This window comes from Gopherus evgoodei, chromosome 3 (genome assembly GCF_007399415.2).
Source record: "Gopherus evgoodei ecotype Sinaloan lineage chromosome 3, rGopEvg1_v1.p, whole genome shotgun sequence".
NCBI classification, from domain to species: Eukaryota; Metazoa; Chordata; order Testudines; family Testudinidae; genus Gopherus; species Gopherus evgoodei.
This window is the reverse complement of record NC_044324.1, coordinates 13,223,863-13,239,845: the sequence shown is the minus strand read 5'-3', so window position 1 is coordinate 13,239,845 and position 15,983 is coordinate 13,223,863. Positions and strand designations below refer to the sequence as shown.

Here is a 15,983-nt window from a genome sequence, read left to right as displayed (position 1 = left end):
CAGGTGGATCACTGGCCTACAGAGGGCGCTCTGGAGCTGGAACGAGCTAATTCCCGAGTCACCAGCAGGAGGCGCCGCAGGGGTGAATCCGCTCATCTACACTCCCCTACAATAGGTTTGTGACCCCCTTTGGGTTGGGACCCCTTGTTTGAGAAATGCTGGACTAGATGATCATCACAGTCCTGCGTCTTTTTCAAGAGCACTGCAATTCTTGGGGGGCAGCAGCAGCCCCGATATCATAAAGGAGCTAGCGATTTGTGGTTACAATGTGGCTGGAAGCCAATCACATCACCTGCTTTTTGGCATCCCTCAGCCAAACCCACATTATAGTTATGGTCTGTGGTTTCCTTTCCTTTCTGAGACAAGGGGACCGTAGATTTTTCTCATCGACTGTTGCCAAATAACGGCTTGACAGGCAAAGAGTATTAAGCAAAGCTGAATTAACCTTTACTTCAGTCCCGGGCAAACACCCCCCCTCTTAACCCTGGAGTATGTTATTAAATACACATGTTTCCTGCACACCCATGCCAGTGTGTGTGTGTGTGTGTGAGTGAGAGAGGGAATGTCTGAGTCCTCGACCCTGTAAATGTTTGTCCAACTTGATTAGACCCATTCAAGGCCAAAGTCTGCGTGAAAACAAAATTTGCCCAACGGAAGGAGCGGCTCTGCTTTCCAAGAGATGAGTCCAATAAGGAATTGCATTCTCTGGATGGACAATGTTATTAGAGTTGCGGTTTGAACTTGCACACATAAAATAAATACATTAAAGTGTCCTGTGTGTGACTTAACGACTTCAGCGTGGGCCTGTCGGGAAATATTACACTGGGAATCGCAGCCTATGATCCGGGAACACTGCCAAACCAGACGGGCTTTGTTTTTCTCACGGTAGGATACGCTTTCCTTGTGTTCAAGATGATGTTTGAGAAACTCCTTCAAAAGGCCTTTCCTCTTTTAGTGCCTGCCCTTCCACTCCTCATCGTACATAAGGAAGACAGTCTCAACCCCCGTCCATCATCTTTCCAGTGAACTCTGTTGTCAAGATCATTTCATTTGCTGAAACCAGTCTATAGTCATTGCTACGTGCCCTGAGTTGGGACTCACACTCTGAGTGTAAAGTCTGGCTGCTGAGTAAATAGTTTTCGTTAGCTACGTTAATTTGATGGCCAGGACATTAGGAATCAGCCTCCTTTGTGCAGAAATAAGAGAACGGGGCTTGTTCATTTTCCCCACTCATATTGGCTCGATAGATATTGATCTACCTGCTGAATGCATCTTAGACCCTAGCAGGCTATCTCCAAGGTTCGCATATCAGACTAGGGCTGGGGACAGGAAGGTGACTTTTTCCAAGGTCAGGCTGGATCTCAAACATGGTTGTCAGAGCAGAGCCGCAAGCAGGGTGGGAAAAGTCATGGACTTCTCCTGTACTGCAGTAGTATCTGCCTGTCCATCCACCTAGGTACTTACATGATCTTCATCTTGGTAGAAAAGCCAGGAATGGGCCACAAGGGATGGATCACTTGATGATTCCCTGTTCTGTTCATTCCCTCTGGGGCACCTGGCACTGGCCACTGGTCTGACCCAATATGGCCATTCGTATGTTCTTAAAGTCTGCTGCTTGGTTTAATGAGAGGCTAATTAGTCACTGTTGGTCTCAGGTGGGATATGTCGCTTGGCCAGCAAACTCTGGGTTTGTAGGGGCGAGACAGCACTTTTCCCACTGGGCAGTAAGTGATTAGGTTAAATTCACCTGGATCTGATTTCTGATTGTCCTGGGCTTCTGGGCAATAAGGCTGCTGGGGCCTATATGAGCAGGGGCGGCTCTCAGCATTTTGCTGCCCCAAGCATGGCAGCAGGCTGCCTTCGGCGGCTTGCCTGTGGAGGGTCCGCTGGTCCCACGGCTTCGGCGGATCCTCCGCAGGCAAGCCACAGAAGGCAGCCTGCGTGCTGCCCTTGCAGCAACCGGCAGAGCGGCCCCTGTGGCTTGCTGGCCCTAGCATGCGCTTGGTGTGCTGGGGCCTGGAGCCGCCCCTGTATATGAGATCATGAGACACAATTTATCTTGCCTCTTGCAGGTCTAGGCTTAGACTAATCGCTTGATCTGATCTGGCCCCTATAAGAGGCCCCTGGACTTTAGGTGAATGTTGCTGTCCTTGAGGTGCTGCCCTCAGGGGGTTAGAAACGATGGATTTTCTTTACCATCTAATGTAGTGGTCCCCAACATGGTGCCCGTGGGCACCATGGCAGCTGCCGGGGCATTTATGTGCGCCTGCCTAGTGCCCAGCAGGGGAGAGAAGCTGCAGCCCCATGCCTGCCGGGGACAGAGAACTCTAGGCCAGCAGGCTGCGGGCGCCAGTGTTCTCGGTCCCTGGCAGGCACGAGGCCCGCCCAGCAGGGGAGAGAAACCATGGTCCCGTGCCTGCTAGGGACAGAGAACTTCGGGGCTGCAGATGCCAGTGTTCTCTGTCCCTGGCAGGCACAAGGCCCGCCTGGTGCCCAGCAGGGGAGAGAAGCCAGGCCCCGCGCCCACTGGAGACAGAGAACTCTGGGGTTGCAGGCTGCGGGCAACAGTGTTCTCTGTCCTCCCAGCTTCTCTCCAGCTTTTCTCTGCACTGCCCAGAACTGACGTCAAAAAACAAACAAACCCAAAACCAAAAAAACAAAAACAAAACCCCCCACTCTGACTCTGCAGAATGGATGGAATGCCGCCCCATAGCATGTGCTGCCCCAGGCACGTGCTTGCTCCACTGGTGCTTGAAGCCAGCCCTGTATGTGAGTAATTGCTGGCGCCCGCCACACTCTTCTGAAAACATGAATGTGCTACTGGCCACAAAAAGGTTGGGGACCACTGATGTAATGTGTAAGCTGGTCCCCTGGAGGGGTCACTGGTCCATGTGCAGGAGGGGATGGAGGCTGCATGACCGAGAATACCCCACGCTCTAGGGTTTAAACATTTAGAAATTTCCTCCCCGCTGTATTCATGATGGAACAACCCAGTGTTCCTGCCCACGTTCCTGCACATGGGATCCCTTGTCCTTTTTCTGACTGTCGTCCACAGATGGCCCCTCTTAGCAGTTCAGGCTCAGGGGTAGATGGGGAAGGCCTCAGCTTCCAAATCTGGGTTTCAAAACTCCCCGAGTTTCAGGGGTGTTCAGATCTGGGGCACTGGTCCAGGCCTATCTCCAATAAATGGCCAAAGACTTTGGCGGTAATTGCTGAATTTCTATGATTTATAGTCCTTGCTGTGACTTATAGGAAGCAGACACATGGGGAAGCAATACCCCAGTTCCGTGCTTTCAGTGAAGGGCTAGTTTTCTGGACTAGTAAACTTTCACTAACACAATGCTTTCTGTCTGTGTATACTCAGCATAGTCATGTCACCGCTGAAATGCAGCCACGTTTGGGGTGGAGTCCTGCACCCAGCCAGAACTCTCCACACTGCACCGTGGCATCAGGAGGGGAGATTTTAGCTGTGGGCACTGGGACAAATCCCTTCTTGTTAGTAGCACCACCGGTAAAATAGATAAGACCTTGGTTTTAAGATCTCATGAAAAAAACACCCCTACCCAATCCAAAGCCTGCCCAGAGGTCAGTTCGTCTACCTGGGAAGTATCACACAGAGGAATTGGATGGGAACTCTGACCAGTGCAGGAGTTCGGCAGCTGTTACTAGAGCTAATTCTGATTTTTTGACTTAGCCATTTCAGCAAATAGAAATGTGATATTGTTCTGGCAGGAGCCACCAAGTGGCGCTGTGACACAGAGCCTGGCACATTACTGTTCTTGGGGTGCATGTTATGGTCAGTCTTTGAAGAAGTGCGGTGTTGTTGTTAGCGTTGTGCACGTCTATGAGTAGAAGCATTGCGGCTTGCAAGCAGCAGAAAGTTAGATGCACTGGGCGATATTGGTGCCCTGCCTTAATCTCTCTCACTGGGATCAATTCGTAGGGCAGCGTTGCTCCCTGGGAACGGGGCTTGTCTGTATGTCATTTGTGACCACCTCTGCTTCAGGACTGGTGCGGTGTAAAGAAACAACCTGCACTAGCAATATGCCCAAACTCCACATCACTGATGTCTGCTGCAGTGGGAGGCCAGCCTGAAAGGCCCTGACATCTGCTACCACTCAGCAGTGAGGTGACAATATGTGTCTCCTGCAAATTCCATCCCTGCCACCCCTCTCTGGACCCCTGGGTGAATCCCCAGAACACACCCTACTACCTCTCATGCAGGGGTGCAGGAGCAATTTTTATAGTGGGAGTGCTGCTGATGGAAACCATGTATCTGGTGTTTGTTATTACTACTTCAAGCCAGGAGATGTGGCAGAACTCCCAGCACGCACAGTCCCATCATGTCAAGAGGCAAATATGCCCTGTCCCCTTTCTGGGATGGGGTAGGTGTCATTATAGCCCCGCGGTTATGTCCATTCAACCTCGCTTAGCATCGGGGTGGTGTGGCCTATGAGCCAAAGTCAATATGGCTGCCTTTCCCTCAGGGCTGGGTGGTGTAATAGCCAGAGTCAGTATGGGTGTCCTGAGCCTTCCGGTAGGACAAAGCTACAAACAGTCTAGGAAGCTCAGCCCTCAAGCAAGGCGGAGCTACAAGTTGTCTAAGGATCAGGGGCTCTCTGACCCTTTATGTGGGATAGAGCAGTAGACAGTCTATCGCCTGGTGTTTTGGCTTAGGTAGGTGGCAGACAAATGCAGGCCTCTTGGCCTAAGGTGGGAAGGCTGCCACCCTTGGGCTGGAGATGGCAGCAGTGGGTAAGGAGGACCTGGGCCCACCCTACTCCACCAGGTCCCAGCCCAGGGCCCTAACAGGGCAGATGGTTCCGCCACTGGATCAGCAGGGATCTGACTGCAACATGCTGACAGCACCCGACCCAATGGTCAGTCCCCCTGGCCACTTCCTACCCCATCTCCTAGTTTGGTGGTCTGGGTGTCCCCAGTGGCTCACGGTTCCTCGGTTTGGGCAGTTCCCAGCAGTTCCAAGCTGTCACGGGCATCCTCTTGTGTCGCAGTGGGACTGGTTTCCACAGGCTGGGGTGTCAGCAGCAACCAGGCTGGAGTTGGCTGGCTGCATCCTCCCTCTTCAATTCTCAGCCTTGACTGAGCTCCCTTTATACCTGGTGTGATGGTGCGTGCCTCATATGATGTTATGAAAATATGCTAATGAGGAAATATAATGTAACTGGAACATGCTTCGTGCAAAAGGTCTCTTGTAAGGTATCATTACAAAGCTTATAATCTACTGAGTGTGGTCATCCTATCTGTATGAGTGTATCATTCTTGTATCTGAAACTAGTGAATATAACTCTGAGGGCCTATTTTAATTATGCAAAGTGTGGGCCATTAATGGTGGGTTAGAATCTTAATGGCTCCCATCAAGTAGGACAATTGACTGTAGATGGTTCTGTTTACTTGCAACCTTCCTGTGAGTTGGGCTAGGAAGAATGAAGGCTTGGGGTCTTACAGTGACATGTGATCATGTCACCTGGTACCGGAATCCATCTTTAACCTGGTGCTTTTCCATTTAGAAGGAGGGGTGGGGACCCAGAAAGACAAAAGATTCCCGCCTTGTTCCAAAGCTATACAAGGGGGTGGAACAGAACAAAGGGGGCTGCAGTCATGAGAAATCCCCTAGCTACCACTTGCGCTGGAACAAGGGCTGCACCAGGGGAAAGGATTGGGCCCAGACTAGGAAGGAGTCTAGTCTCTGATAGAAGCTTATTGGAACATCTCTGAGGGTGAGATTTGATCTGTAATCAGTTTCCTAATGTATTAGGCTTAGACTTGCATGTATTTGTTATTTTATTCTGTTTGTTATTACTTGGAACCACTTAAATCCTACTTTTTATACTTAATAAAATCACTTTTGTTTATTAATTGCCCCAGAATGAGTAATTAATACCTGGAGGAGCAAACAGCTGTGCATCTCTCTCTATCAGTGTTATAGAGGCTGGACAATTTATGAGTTTACCCTGTATTAGCTTTATACAGAGTAAAATGGATTTATTTGGAGTTTGGATCCCACTAGGAGCTGGGTGTCTGGGTGCTAGAGACAGCAGCACTTCTTAAGCTGTTTTCAGTTAAGTCTTCAGCTTTTGTGGGACATGGTTCAGACCTGGGTCTGTGTTTGCAGCAGGCTAGTGTGTCTGGCTCAACAAGACAGGGTACTGAAGTCCCAAGCTGGCAGGGAAAGCAGACTCAGAGGTAGTCTCAGCATATCAGGTGGCAGTCCCAAGGGGGTCCCTGTGACCCAACCCGTCACACCTAGGCTGTAGTTGGAGCATGCCCAGCAGTGCTGAGAGGGCATGGCCTCCTCAGCCAATAGGGTGGGGATAACCCCTTCCAGACCAGCATGGGGCAAGAGTGCCCTGTCACACAGCACCACTGCTGTCTTGGCAGAAAAAGGACACAACTACATTGTAATGATATCAAGGAGATTATTGCTGAGGCTGCTGGACACAGACAGACCCTGTGGTTCTCTCTGGATCTCTAGCTCCCAGACTGACTTCCAAGGCCTGTGCTGTCTAGGTGTCAGCACACAAGGGTCTGTCAGTCACGGAATGGACCACTATATGTCAAACACCTGTGTACTTCGGTATAAGATCCATGAACTTTAACGGCTAGATGAGCTAACAGAGACAGGCGGGGAAATCAGAGGTAAGAGGCTGCACTCTCTGTTCTCTGATTGAGCTGTCTCAGAGGGGGAGAAGGGCAGATAAGCCTTCCAGGAAGCCGAGGAAATAAAAGGCTGTTTATGGGGAGATGCCAATGCAAGCAAAGAAGGCCAAGACAAATTCTAAAATAAGCAAGTGAATCTAAGCGCATGGAGCACAATGCATTTGCCCTGGCCCTGCAGGACGAAGGACATGGCCGAGATGGAGCTGCCGGGGAAGGGGACCATGGAAGACACCTATGTCCAGTGTCTCATGGATGCAGCGGCTGAGACTCCTGTTCCTGGGATAGTCAGCCACAGGTTCAGTTCCCTGCCTAGCGATGTGGGGGGTAGCACCATGGAGACCTCACCCCTGGTCCTTTCTTGGAGCAGCAAGGAGGATTTGGATGGGGGGAGACCTTCAGCTGGTGTGAACTGGCATTGAAGTACATTTGCATCTGCCGAGATCTGGCTCAAAAAGCTGCTTCCATTAGCAAAAGGTGATGCTTAAACCTAAAGGCATCTACAAAGAGTCTGCATGCTGCATCTAAGGACAGCAATCCCAGCATCCTCCCCTTCCCAGCAGAAGGCGGGGCTTCCCTAAGCACCGCCTACCCTGTTCTGATCCCTGCCCCACCCCATGCTGGGATCGTGACGGGTAATGTGTTCATCTCCAGGAAGCTCTGGAGAGAGAGATGGGGTTAAGAAGAAGAGGAATGGTCCATACAGCACCCGGGCCATATCTGCAGGGAGATAGTGGAGATGGTACCCAGGCCTTGTGCTGCTTCTCCTCCCTCTAAATGATCCAGATCAGCCAACCCAGGAGCAAAGTCCATCAATGAGGCGGCAGCAGGCGGGATGGAGATGGCTTCTGAGTGAGCCGACACGGAGTTAAGAAGAGGCAAATGGGGCTGAAAGCTGCCAAGCGGCGTGCACATGCTTGGCTTCCGGACAGAAGGAAACAGGAGTGCTGAGTCTGGGCGCAAGACGGGGCTTGAAACAGGAGTGAGTGGGGCCTGCAGCCTGAATGTCAAAGCCGTGCCGGGGCTGCGCAGGGACCCTGGCGTTCAGTGTGTCTCTTGGACTTAGTCACTACAGGGCTGGACCAGCGCCCCCCACTGAAGGAATGAGCCAGCTTGAGGCCATGGCCTAGGAGAGACTGATGTTGAGGTTATTTTCTCCATCCTCCTGATGCAGAATTTCCCCCTGGACCTTCTAGTGTCTCATTTTAAATTCCCCTGCCAAATGGGGCTCCTACCTTTCCACAACATAGCCTTTCTCCTTCCCACTTTGGATCAGATCTCACTGTTAGAGAACATTTCCTGAGATGCAGCTTGAGTTTTCCTTTACTCATTGTCACCCCATTGCTTCCAGCTCCATTTCCTCAAATTAATCCACACCGTCTCCTCCCTCCTTGGCATTTTACCCTTCAAATACTTGTAGTCAGTTAGCAGCACCTCCTGTAGCTGTTATGTGGCTAACCTCTTGCCCTGCATCCCTGCACGCTGTGAAACAGGTGCTGGGTTTCTTCTCAAAGGTGGCTTCCTGGCCCTGGAGGAGGGCCATCTACACCAGCTCTAGTTAGAGAATGGAAAGTATTTTCCATGGAAAAATTAGGAAGAAATAGAAAAAAAATCTTTTTTTTTAAGTTTTCTCACAAATAAATCAACAAAATCTGGAGTTTTTGAAGGAAAGGACAATTGTGTGACTAAAAAGGCTGGATTCTGTGAAGAAAGAAGGTTTAAAGCAGCAAACACAGTAAGCACATGAAGCCCTGTAGAAAGGGGCATTTCACACTGGGCTAACACAGAGGGCATCCTGTGGGTGGTGTCCAGTCTAATGGATTTGCTGTAAGCCAATCAGAGCACTGGGTTATTCAGGCAAATAAGCTTTGAGTGGACTTCGCAATCCCTCCCCCCCACAAGCCCGAAATGTGAAGGGGGCAGAGATTTGGGATGGTGGAGAACCAGTTGGTGGTTACGGGTCTATAACCAGACTCCCAGTAACATGCATTGCATGCTGGATAGCAGCATCTCTGGCCTCTCTCCTGCTGTTCTCTGTTCTGCACTCATCTGCTTTTCATCAGCAGAGCCAGCTCCAGGCAGGTTTCTTCCATTGGACACAGCTGAGGCAGCCCCTGGGAGCAATCATCTTCCCAGAGCCTCCAAGCTAAAGGGCAAGAATTTCCTGCATGGATTTTTTTTCATTGCAACTCGTGTGTGTTGTTTGTTGTTACCACGCGGAGACTAAATAGAAGGACGTGTCAAAGCCGGGCCTGGATATCGCTTGCAGCATCCGCGTTGAAGGGCTTGGGCCAGGGGCAGCTTGCAGATGGTTCGCGGAGACTACCAGCAATCATGGCAGTGCCTTTTCGTTCCTCTTCTCGCTTCCCTTCCAGTGACCTGCCAACAAGTGTGGGAGGATGGAGAAGCAAAGGGTTTTAATAGGGGACTGCGATCCAGTCTCTGGTGTGATGTGTACTTGCCTAGAGCAATAAATGAGTGCATTTTAAATGCATCTCAAATAGGGCAGGGTTTTGTCCTGCAAGTTCCACTCAGGACATAATCTATAGGAAGCAGCATCGGCCGAGGAAGGAGCAGCCCATGCTCCGTGGCAGTTCTGGAATGGCCATACATTGCGTATGATGCAGTGTAGCTGGTAGGTTTGAGCGCAGTACGTGGAACGGATGGGAATGTATAGGAAGATGGGTACTACCATTCTCCATCTAGGCCTCTCTCATGCCTCTGATAGTAGCCAACACCAGATGCTTCAGCGGGATGCTATGCACACAAGCCTCACGCACACCATTAGTAACAGCTGTGTTTATGTAACTAGTGTCATGACACTCTTGTCTGACTCAATTACAACACCACAGATGGGTTGGGTGCACCTGGCATCATTCCTTCACCATGCAGCCATGTGTCATCTGTGTTTGTGGGTCCCCACCCATCACCCCTTCTAACCATGTTTGTTTCAGAGCATGCTGGGAAAACTCTGGGCAGCTATCCCATAGTGCCTCAGGAGTGGCCTGGGGGACATACCTAGAGAGGGATGTCCTAATGCACAGAGAGAAGAAAAAACAGCCAGTCCATTCACACAAGCACAGTGAAAGGATTCGCACAGCAAATAGCAGTGTGAGGACACGATTGCTGGAAGACAGCCACGTGCAATCCAAATCACTGACAGAGATGATACACTGTTGATTATCACGGTTACTAACCATATATCAACCAGGCTCAGGAGTGGCGCCTGGGTTTTTGGCGCCCTAGGCTGGGGTCCTTCCACGCTCCCAGTCGGCGGCGGCAATTCTGCAGCGGGGGGGTGTCTTTCCATGCTCCCGGTCTTCGGGGCACTTCAGCGGTGGGTCCTGGAGCGAGTGAAGGAACTGCCGCAGAATTGCTGCCGAAGACCCGGAGCGCGGAAGGACCCCCGGCCGCCGAATTGCCGCCGAGAGCGGCAAAATGCCACCCCCCCAAATCCTAGCGCCCTAGGTGACCGCCTACGTTGCCTAAATGGAAGCGCAGGCCCTGACCAGGCTGTGTCAGGACACAGCATTATGTTTAAAGCCAACCTGTTTACAGAATAGAGGCCTTAATTCACCAGGAGCATAACTAGGGCTGGTCAAAAATTTTCCACCGAGATACCTTTTTTTTTTTTTTTTTAACAAGAAAATGGGAGTTTGACTAACCCACGTTTTTCGTGAGATGTGCCTGCTCTCCATGGAACATCTTGATATTTGGTCAAAAAGGCAAATGCCCCAAAACCTGAAATGTTTTTGGCCAAAACATGAAATATTTCAATTCAAAATTGTGCTGCTGCACCTCATGGGAGTTGTAGTTCAGATGCCTTATGCTCACACTCTCTTCTGTGAAAAACAATGAGGAGTCCAGTGGCACCTTAAAGACTAGCAGATTTATTTGGCATAAACTTTTGTGGATAAAAAACCCACTTCTTCAGATGCATGGAGTGAAAATTACAGATGCAGGCATAAATATACTGGCACATGAAGAGAAGGGAGTTACCTTACAGGTGGAGAACCAGTGTTAACAGGGCCCGTTCAGTCAGAGTGGATGTGGTCCACTCCCAATAACTGATGAGGAGGTGTCAATACCAAGAGAAGGAAAATTGCTTTTGTAGTGAGCCAGCCACTCCCAGTCCCTATTCAAGCCCAAATTAATGGTGTTAAATTTGCAAATGAATTGCAGCTCTGCAGTTTCTCTTTGAAGTGTTTTTCTTGAAGGGTGGCTACTTTTAAATCTGTTATTGAGTGTCCAGGGAGATTGAAGTGTTCTCCTCCTGGCTTTTGTATGTTACCATTCCTGATGTCTGATTTGTGTCCATTTATTCTTTCATGTAAAGACTGGTTTGGCCAATGTACATGGGACATTGCTGGCACTTGATGGCATATATCACATTAGCAGATGTGCAGGTGAATGAGCTCTTGATGGTGTGGCTCATGTGGCTGGATCCTTTGCTGGTGTCGCTAGAGTACATATGGGAACAGAGTAGGCAACGGGGTTTGTTACAGGGATTGGTTCCTGGGTTAGTGTTTCTGTGGTGTGGTGTGTAGTTGCTAGTGAGTATTTGCTTCAGGCTGGGGGGCTGTATGTAAGCGAGGACTGGCCTGCCTCCCAAGGTCTGGGAGAGTGAGGGATCGTTTTCCAGGAGGGATTGTAGATCATTGATGATGTGCTGGAGAGGTTTTAGCTGGGGGCTATTTGTGATGGCCAGTAGTGTTCTGTTATTTTCCTTGTTGGGCCTGTCCTGTAGTAGGTGACTCCTCGCTCTGTGGGCCAGGCTTTCTGGCTGAACTACATCTCCCATGATGCATTGCCTCCCCTTGTGGAAAAAAAAAAGTAATTTTAGTTTTTTCAAATTTTCTCAGAAATAAACATCTATTTTCCCACCAGTGGTAATCATGACCCTTAGATCTGGGGAGGGCAGATATTTCTGTTAGTCAGTCAGTCAGTCAGTCAGTCTGGAAACCCAGCTTAGTAGATCAGGCTGGTTCAGAGTGAGAAGGAGGAACTGAAATCTTTGTCAGCACTTTTAGATTCAACAGCAAAATTCAGATTTTTTCAACTCACCTCATCTTGGTTTTTGATCCCTCTGTCCCCAAAATGTCCATAAACTTCCTCACTGCCCAGATTAACCACTCTCTTCGCTCACTTGCCGATTTGTCTCACCTAACTGCTGGGTATGGCAGGGGAGCGTATGCACAGATAAAATGAACATCTGCAGCGTACATATCCCACATCTGCAGCTAGGATCCAAACCCTATATTCTCCATCACTCAGTGGCGCACCAGCCCCGTTCCTCTGAGCGGGACAACAGAGTCTCGATAAGGTTTAGATTTCTCTTGCGCACTGCGTGGCAGTTCAGAGCAAGCTTCTAGGCTCTCGCTACTCTGCAGGGCCAGGCCGGCCAACCCAGGGGAAAGGGACCCCACATGAGGGGGAGAGGAATAGCTCAGTGGTTTGTGCATTGGCTTGCTAAACCCAGGCTTGTGAGCTCAATCCTTGAGGGGGGGAAGTGGGGCAAAAAATCTGGGGATTGGTCCAGATTTGAGTGGGGGGATTGGACTAGATGACCTCCTGAGGTCCCTTCCAATTCTATAAGCTTTAGAACAGTACCTTCCCTATAAACTTGGGGTTCAGATGGTGGAGGATTCAAACTGGACCTCCTTAATTATATTGTTGGGTTGCTGTGAGTTACAGCTTTCCTCCTGCCCTGCTCACCACATCTTGACTTCCACAGAGCTCTACGCGAGTGTGCACAAGGGAAACCAGTGCGCCAGCCAGCAGCAGCAAAACCTTGCGTTGCTCCTCAGGAGGAGTTAGGAGCAGCAAAACAAGGGGAGAATGAGGTCCTCCATTTAGGGATGCAGAACCACACCTGCTACTCAGAGAACACAAAACCACCAAGGAGTCTGGCTACCCCCTGATCAGAGAACACAAGCAGCAAAAGAATCAGCTCCTGGCCAGAAATAGGAAATAGCCCTCTCTTGCCCATTTTGTATTTATATCGCCCCCCCAGCAGCTTCATGCAGGTGTGTGACAGAGCAAACTGCCACAGGGTGGGAGAAAAAACCCAGCCCAGCAGCTGGCTCCAATTATCCAGACCTCTCCCAGGCTGCTGGAAGGGGCAGGGCCTGGGCCTATATAAGTCAGACTCATCTCATCCAGTGGTTCTATATTCTGGGAAATTTCCCAAAGCCTGGGAACTGGTGAATAAAATGTTTTGAATGAAAATTCCCAATTTCATTCAAAACATTTTACTCACAAATTCCCAGGTTTTGGGAAATTTCCCAGGACACGGTAAAAAAAACTTTATCTGGGAATTTTTCACCAGATTTGGGAAATTTTTAGTGCTAGGTTGGGAAAAGTTGGCATCATAATATAGCAGCACTGATCTGATCCTAGAGGAGGGGCGACGCTGTGGGAAGCTGAAGGAGGGCCCTGAGGAAAAGCAGAAAGGGACAGGATCCTGGAGGAGAAGGAGGGGCAGTCACCTTGGGGGAAAAGGTTCTAAGTTTGGAGAAAGTTGGCCACAGACTAGGGTTGCTTTCCCATGAAACACTGGACTTGCCTGGGAGGTCAGAGAACATATGGGGAAATGCTGCTAAAGACTCTTGTGTTGCTGATAATAACTAAATACTGACAACCCCTTTTATAAGCACTTCTCTGGTTTCCTTTCTCCCCAATTTTTTGGAGGTGGTTAAATCATGCCAGGGAGTAAGTAGCTGAGTATTGTCATGCCCTCCAAGGGATAGGGATGATCATTTGCTGCAGCAGCAGCAGCCACCTGGTTATAGCGTGGTGACAAGAACGGCTGTTCACTGGTAAGTAGAATGCTCTTAATCAGGAGGGAGCGGCTGAGGCATCTAAGCTTCAGGTTCAGAGCACCTAAGGTCTCTAGAACTACAGGTTACAGTCTCGGCATGGTCAGCTCAGCCCTTCATCCTTCCCAGGAAGGTAACAGGGTCCCTTGCTGTTTACTGGGTCAGATCCGGAAAGGTCTTGAGCTCCTGCCGCTTTGCACAGGCTTTGGTCCAGTGTGGGCTCATTCAGATGACCCCTCAGATGCAAGCAGCTACTTTTTCCCAGCATGAGGCCCACGGTCCTCCTTTGGAATGCCCAGGTACTGCCGGTGGGCCTGCAGATTGAGTCTTTGTATGTGCAGATGGGAATGGACGTGTCTAGAAACCCATTTGTCTGTGCACATTGAATTGTCATAACGGCACTCACAAAGAGAGGAGACTGAGTGCAGGCAGACCTTGGGCAAAACCCACGCTCGTGCCCAGGACTAGCACAACACTGTCTGCCAGTGATGGGATTTAAACTCTGAAGGGAGGTTAATGAGAGTCAAGTGATGCCCAGGGCTCAGGCTGCATCAGGGTGAATTTCACCCTTTATCAAGGTTTGGCCCCAACAAGCCCACAGCCTATTTTGTAAGAATCCAGGATTGCCTCAGTGTCCTAGGGCAACATTTCCCCTCCGAGAGCTGTTGGGTGGTACAGGGGCTGCTGTTTGCCCATAACTGAAAGGTTCCTTGGGAGGCAAGGTGCTGCATTACTCCTCCAGGACCCTGTTTCGAGAGTGGCTCAGACTGTGTGCTCCAGAGGAAGGTGTACATGCTGCTCCAACATTTAATACTGTGTCCCAAGGAGAAATCTCTTCCTCAGCTCAACTGGCAATCGGTTTCGGACCTCCTCATACCTTATGCTGTCATTTGCATCCTCAGATAGTGTTCTCCATATAAACGTCAAATCCTTTTTAATCTTAGTAATCTATTTCCTTCCATCATATCCTGCAGTGGTGAGTTCCACAGGTTATTTGTAAGTGAGTGTGTGTGTGTTTGTGTGTGCGCGTGTGTCTGATGAAAGAAATAAAGCACTGGGTTTTATCCATTTGGCATTGGTTGCCAAACAGGAAACCACTTGTGAAATTAACACATCCTGAATGTTGTCTCCCCCAAAGTTTTCTGGCTTTATCTCCATTTGATTCCTGAGCCAGAGATATTTTAGCAGATCTGAAGCTTATCCACTTTCTGGAACTGTGATGCATTTAGTCCGTCACCACCTGATATGATCTTTTTCTCATTTCTCAGGTGATCGAGGCCAGAAAGGAGAGAAGGGAGACAGAGGTGGCGAAACAGGTAAGCAGCTGCTATTGTGAGTGGTAATCGCTGTTGCACCTCTCGCAAGAGGTGTGATAGGCTCTGCTGTTGGTCTATTGCAGATACTGCAATGGGCACGAGGGTGAAGAATTGCTTCTTTATTCTCCCCCAGCACGTAAGTGGCTAGTCTGTGCCCTGTAGAATTAGATGGGATTCCCACTTGCATGTCTTTGTGTCCCTTGTAGCTGCAGATGTACTGCTCATCACATGATTGACTCCTCCTTAACAATATTCTGCCGTTCTCTCTGGACCTGCCCTGTGTGTAACACTGACATTTATACGTGGCCTGTGTTTATCCCTCTCTGTTGGTCTTCTTCAGCGTTCTCCTTCCGTATCCCTCCAGCTTAGTGTCCATTCCAGCTCTGCCCCCTCTGCTCTGAGGAGACCGTATCCCTCCAGCTTAGCGTCCATTCCAGCTCTGCCCCCTCCACTCTGAGGAGACCGTATCCCGCCAGCTTAGTGTCCATTCCAGCTCTGCCCCCTCCGCTCTGAGGGGACCGTATCCCTCCAGCTTAGTGTCCATTCCAGCTCTGCCCCCTCCGCTCTGAGGGGACCGTATCCCTCCAGCTTAGTGTCCATTCCAGCTCTGTCCCCTCCGCTCTGAGGAGACTGTGTCTACACCTGTGAAATGCTCCCTAGCTTGAGTGTGGCTGAAACACAACTTCCTGGAGCTGGGGCTCTTGGCTAGCCTGCGAAAACAAGCCGCGTGATCAGAGAGGTTTTAAGGCAAAGGTTGTTCTTAAGAGCAGTTCTCCTGAACCTTCTTGCGCTAAGGGCTTGCCTACGTAAACAATTAGGCTGTGGCAAGCTGGGGTGTGACTCTAGCCTGTAACTAGTGTTAACCGTTTGTCAGAGCACCTTGAAGCAGGGTGAGCTCCGATCACATTAACGAACGGTTCACATGGGTCAGCAGGGCACACGCAGACAATTTAGTCTGTGGCAGGCTCGTGCTGGATTGAGTCACACCCCAGCGTGCTGCGATCTAATGGTTCATATGGACAAAGATCTAAAACAATTCGGACCTGTGATGCTCCACTGACGCAGCTCCACTGGTGGTAGCAGGGGTGGAGTCTGCCCTTTGCCACTGTGGAGTCGAAGCCTCTTCGGGCTGTTAAGGAAGTTAAGTAGTCGTGAGGTGAGAGAAAAAGATTTA

The 15,983-nt window shown here is 50.0% G+C and overlaps 1 protein-coding gene across 4 annotated transcripts in view; it reads left to right on the top strand.

Moving 5' to 3' along the window:
- Positions 1–15,983, top strand: part of SCARA5 (scavenger receptor class A member 5) — a 187,153-nt gene that overhangs the window by 142,257 nt on the left and 28,913 nt on the right. For all 4 annotated transcript variants that reach the window (XM_030555109.1, XM_030555108.1, XM_030555107.1 and 1 more), the window contains one exon: positions 14,762–14,809. In XM_030555109.1, the coding sequence (XP_030410969.1) occupies positions 14,762–14,809 (48 nt within the window). The remainder of the gene's footprint in view (positions 1–14,761; positions 14,810–15,983) is intronic.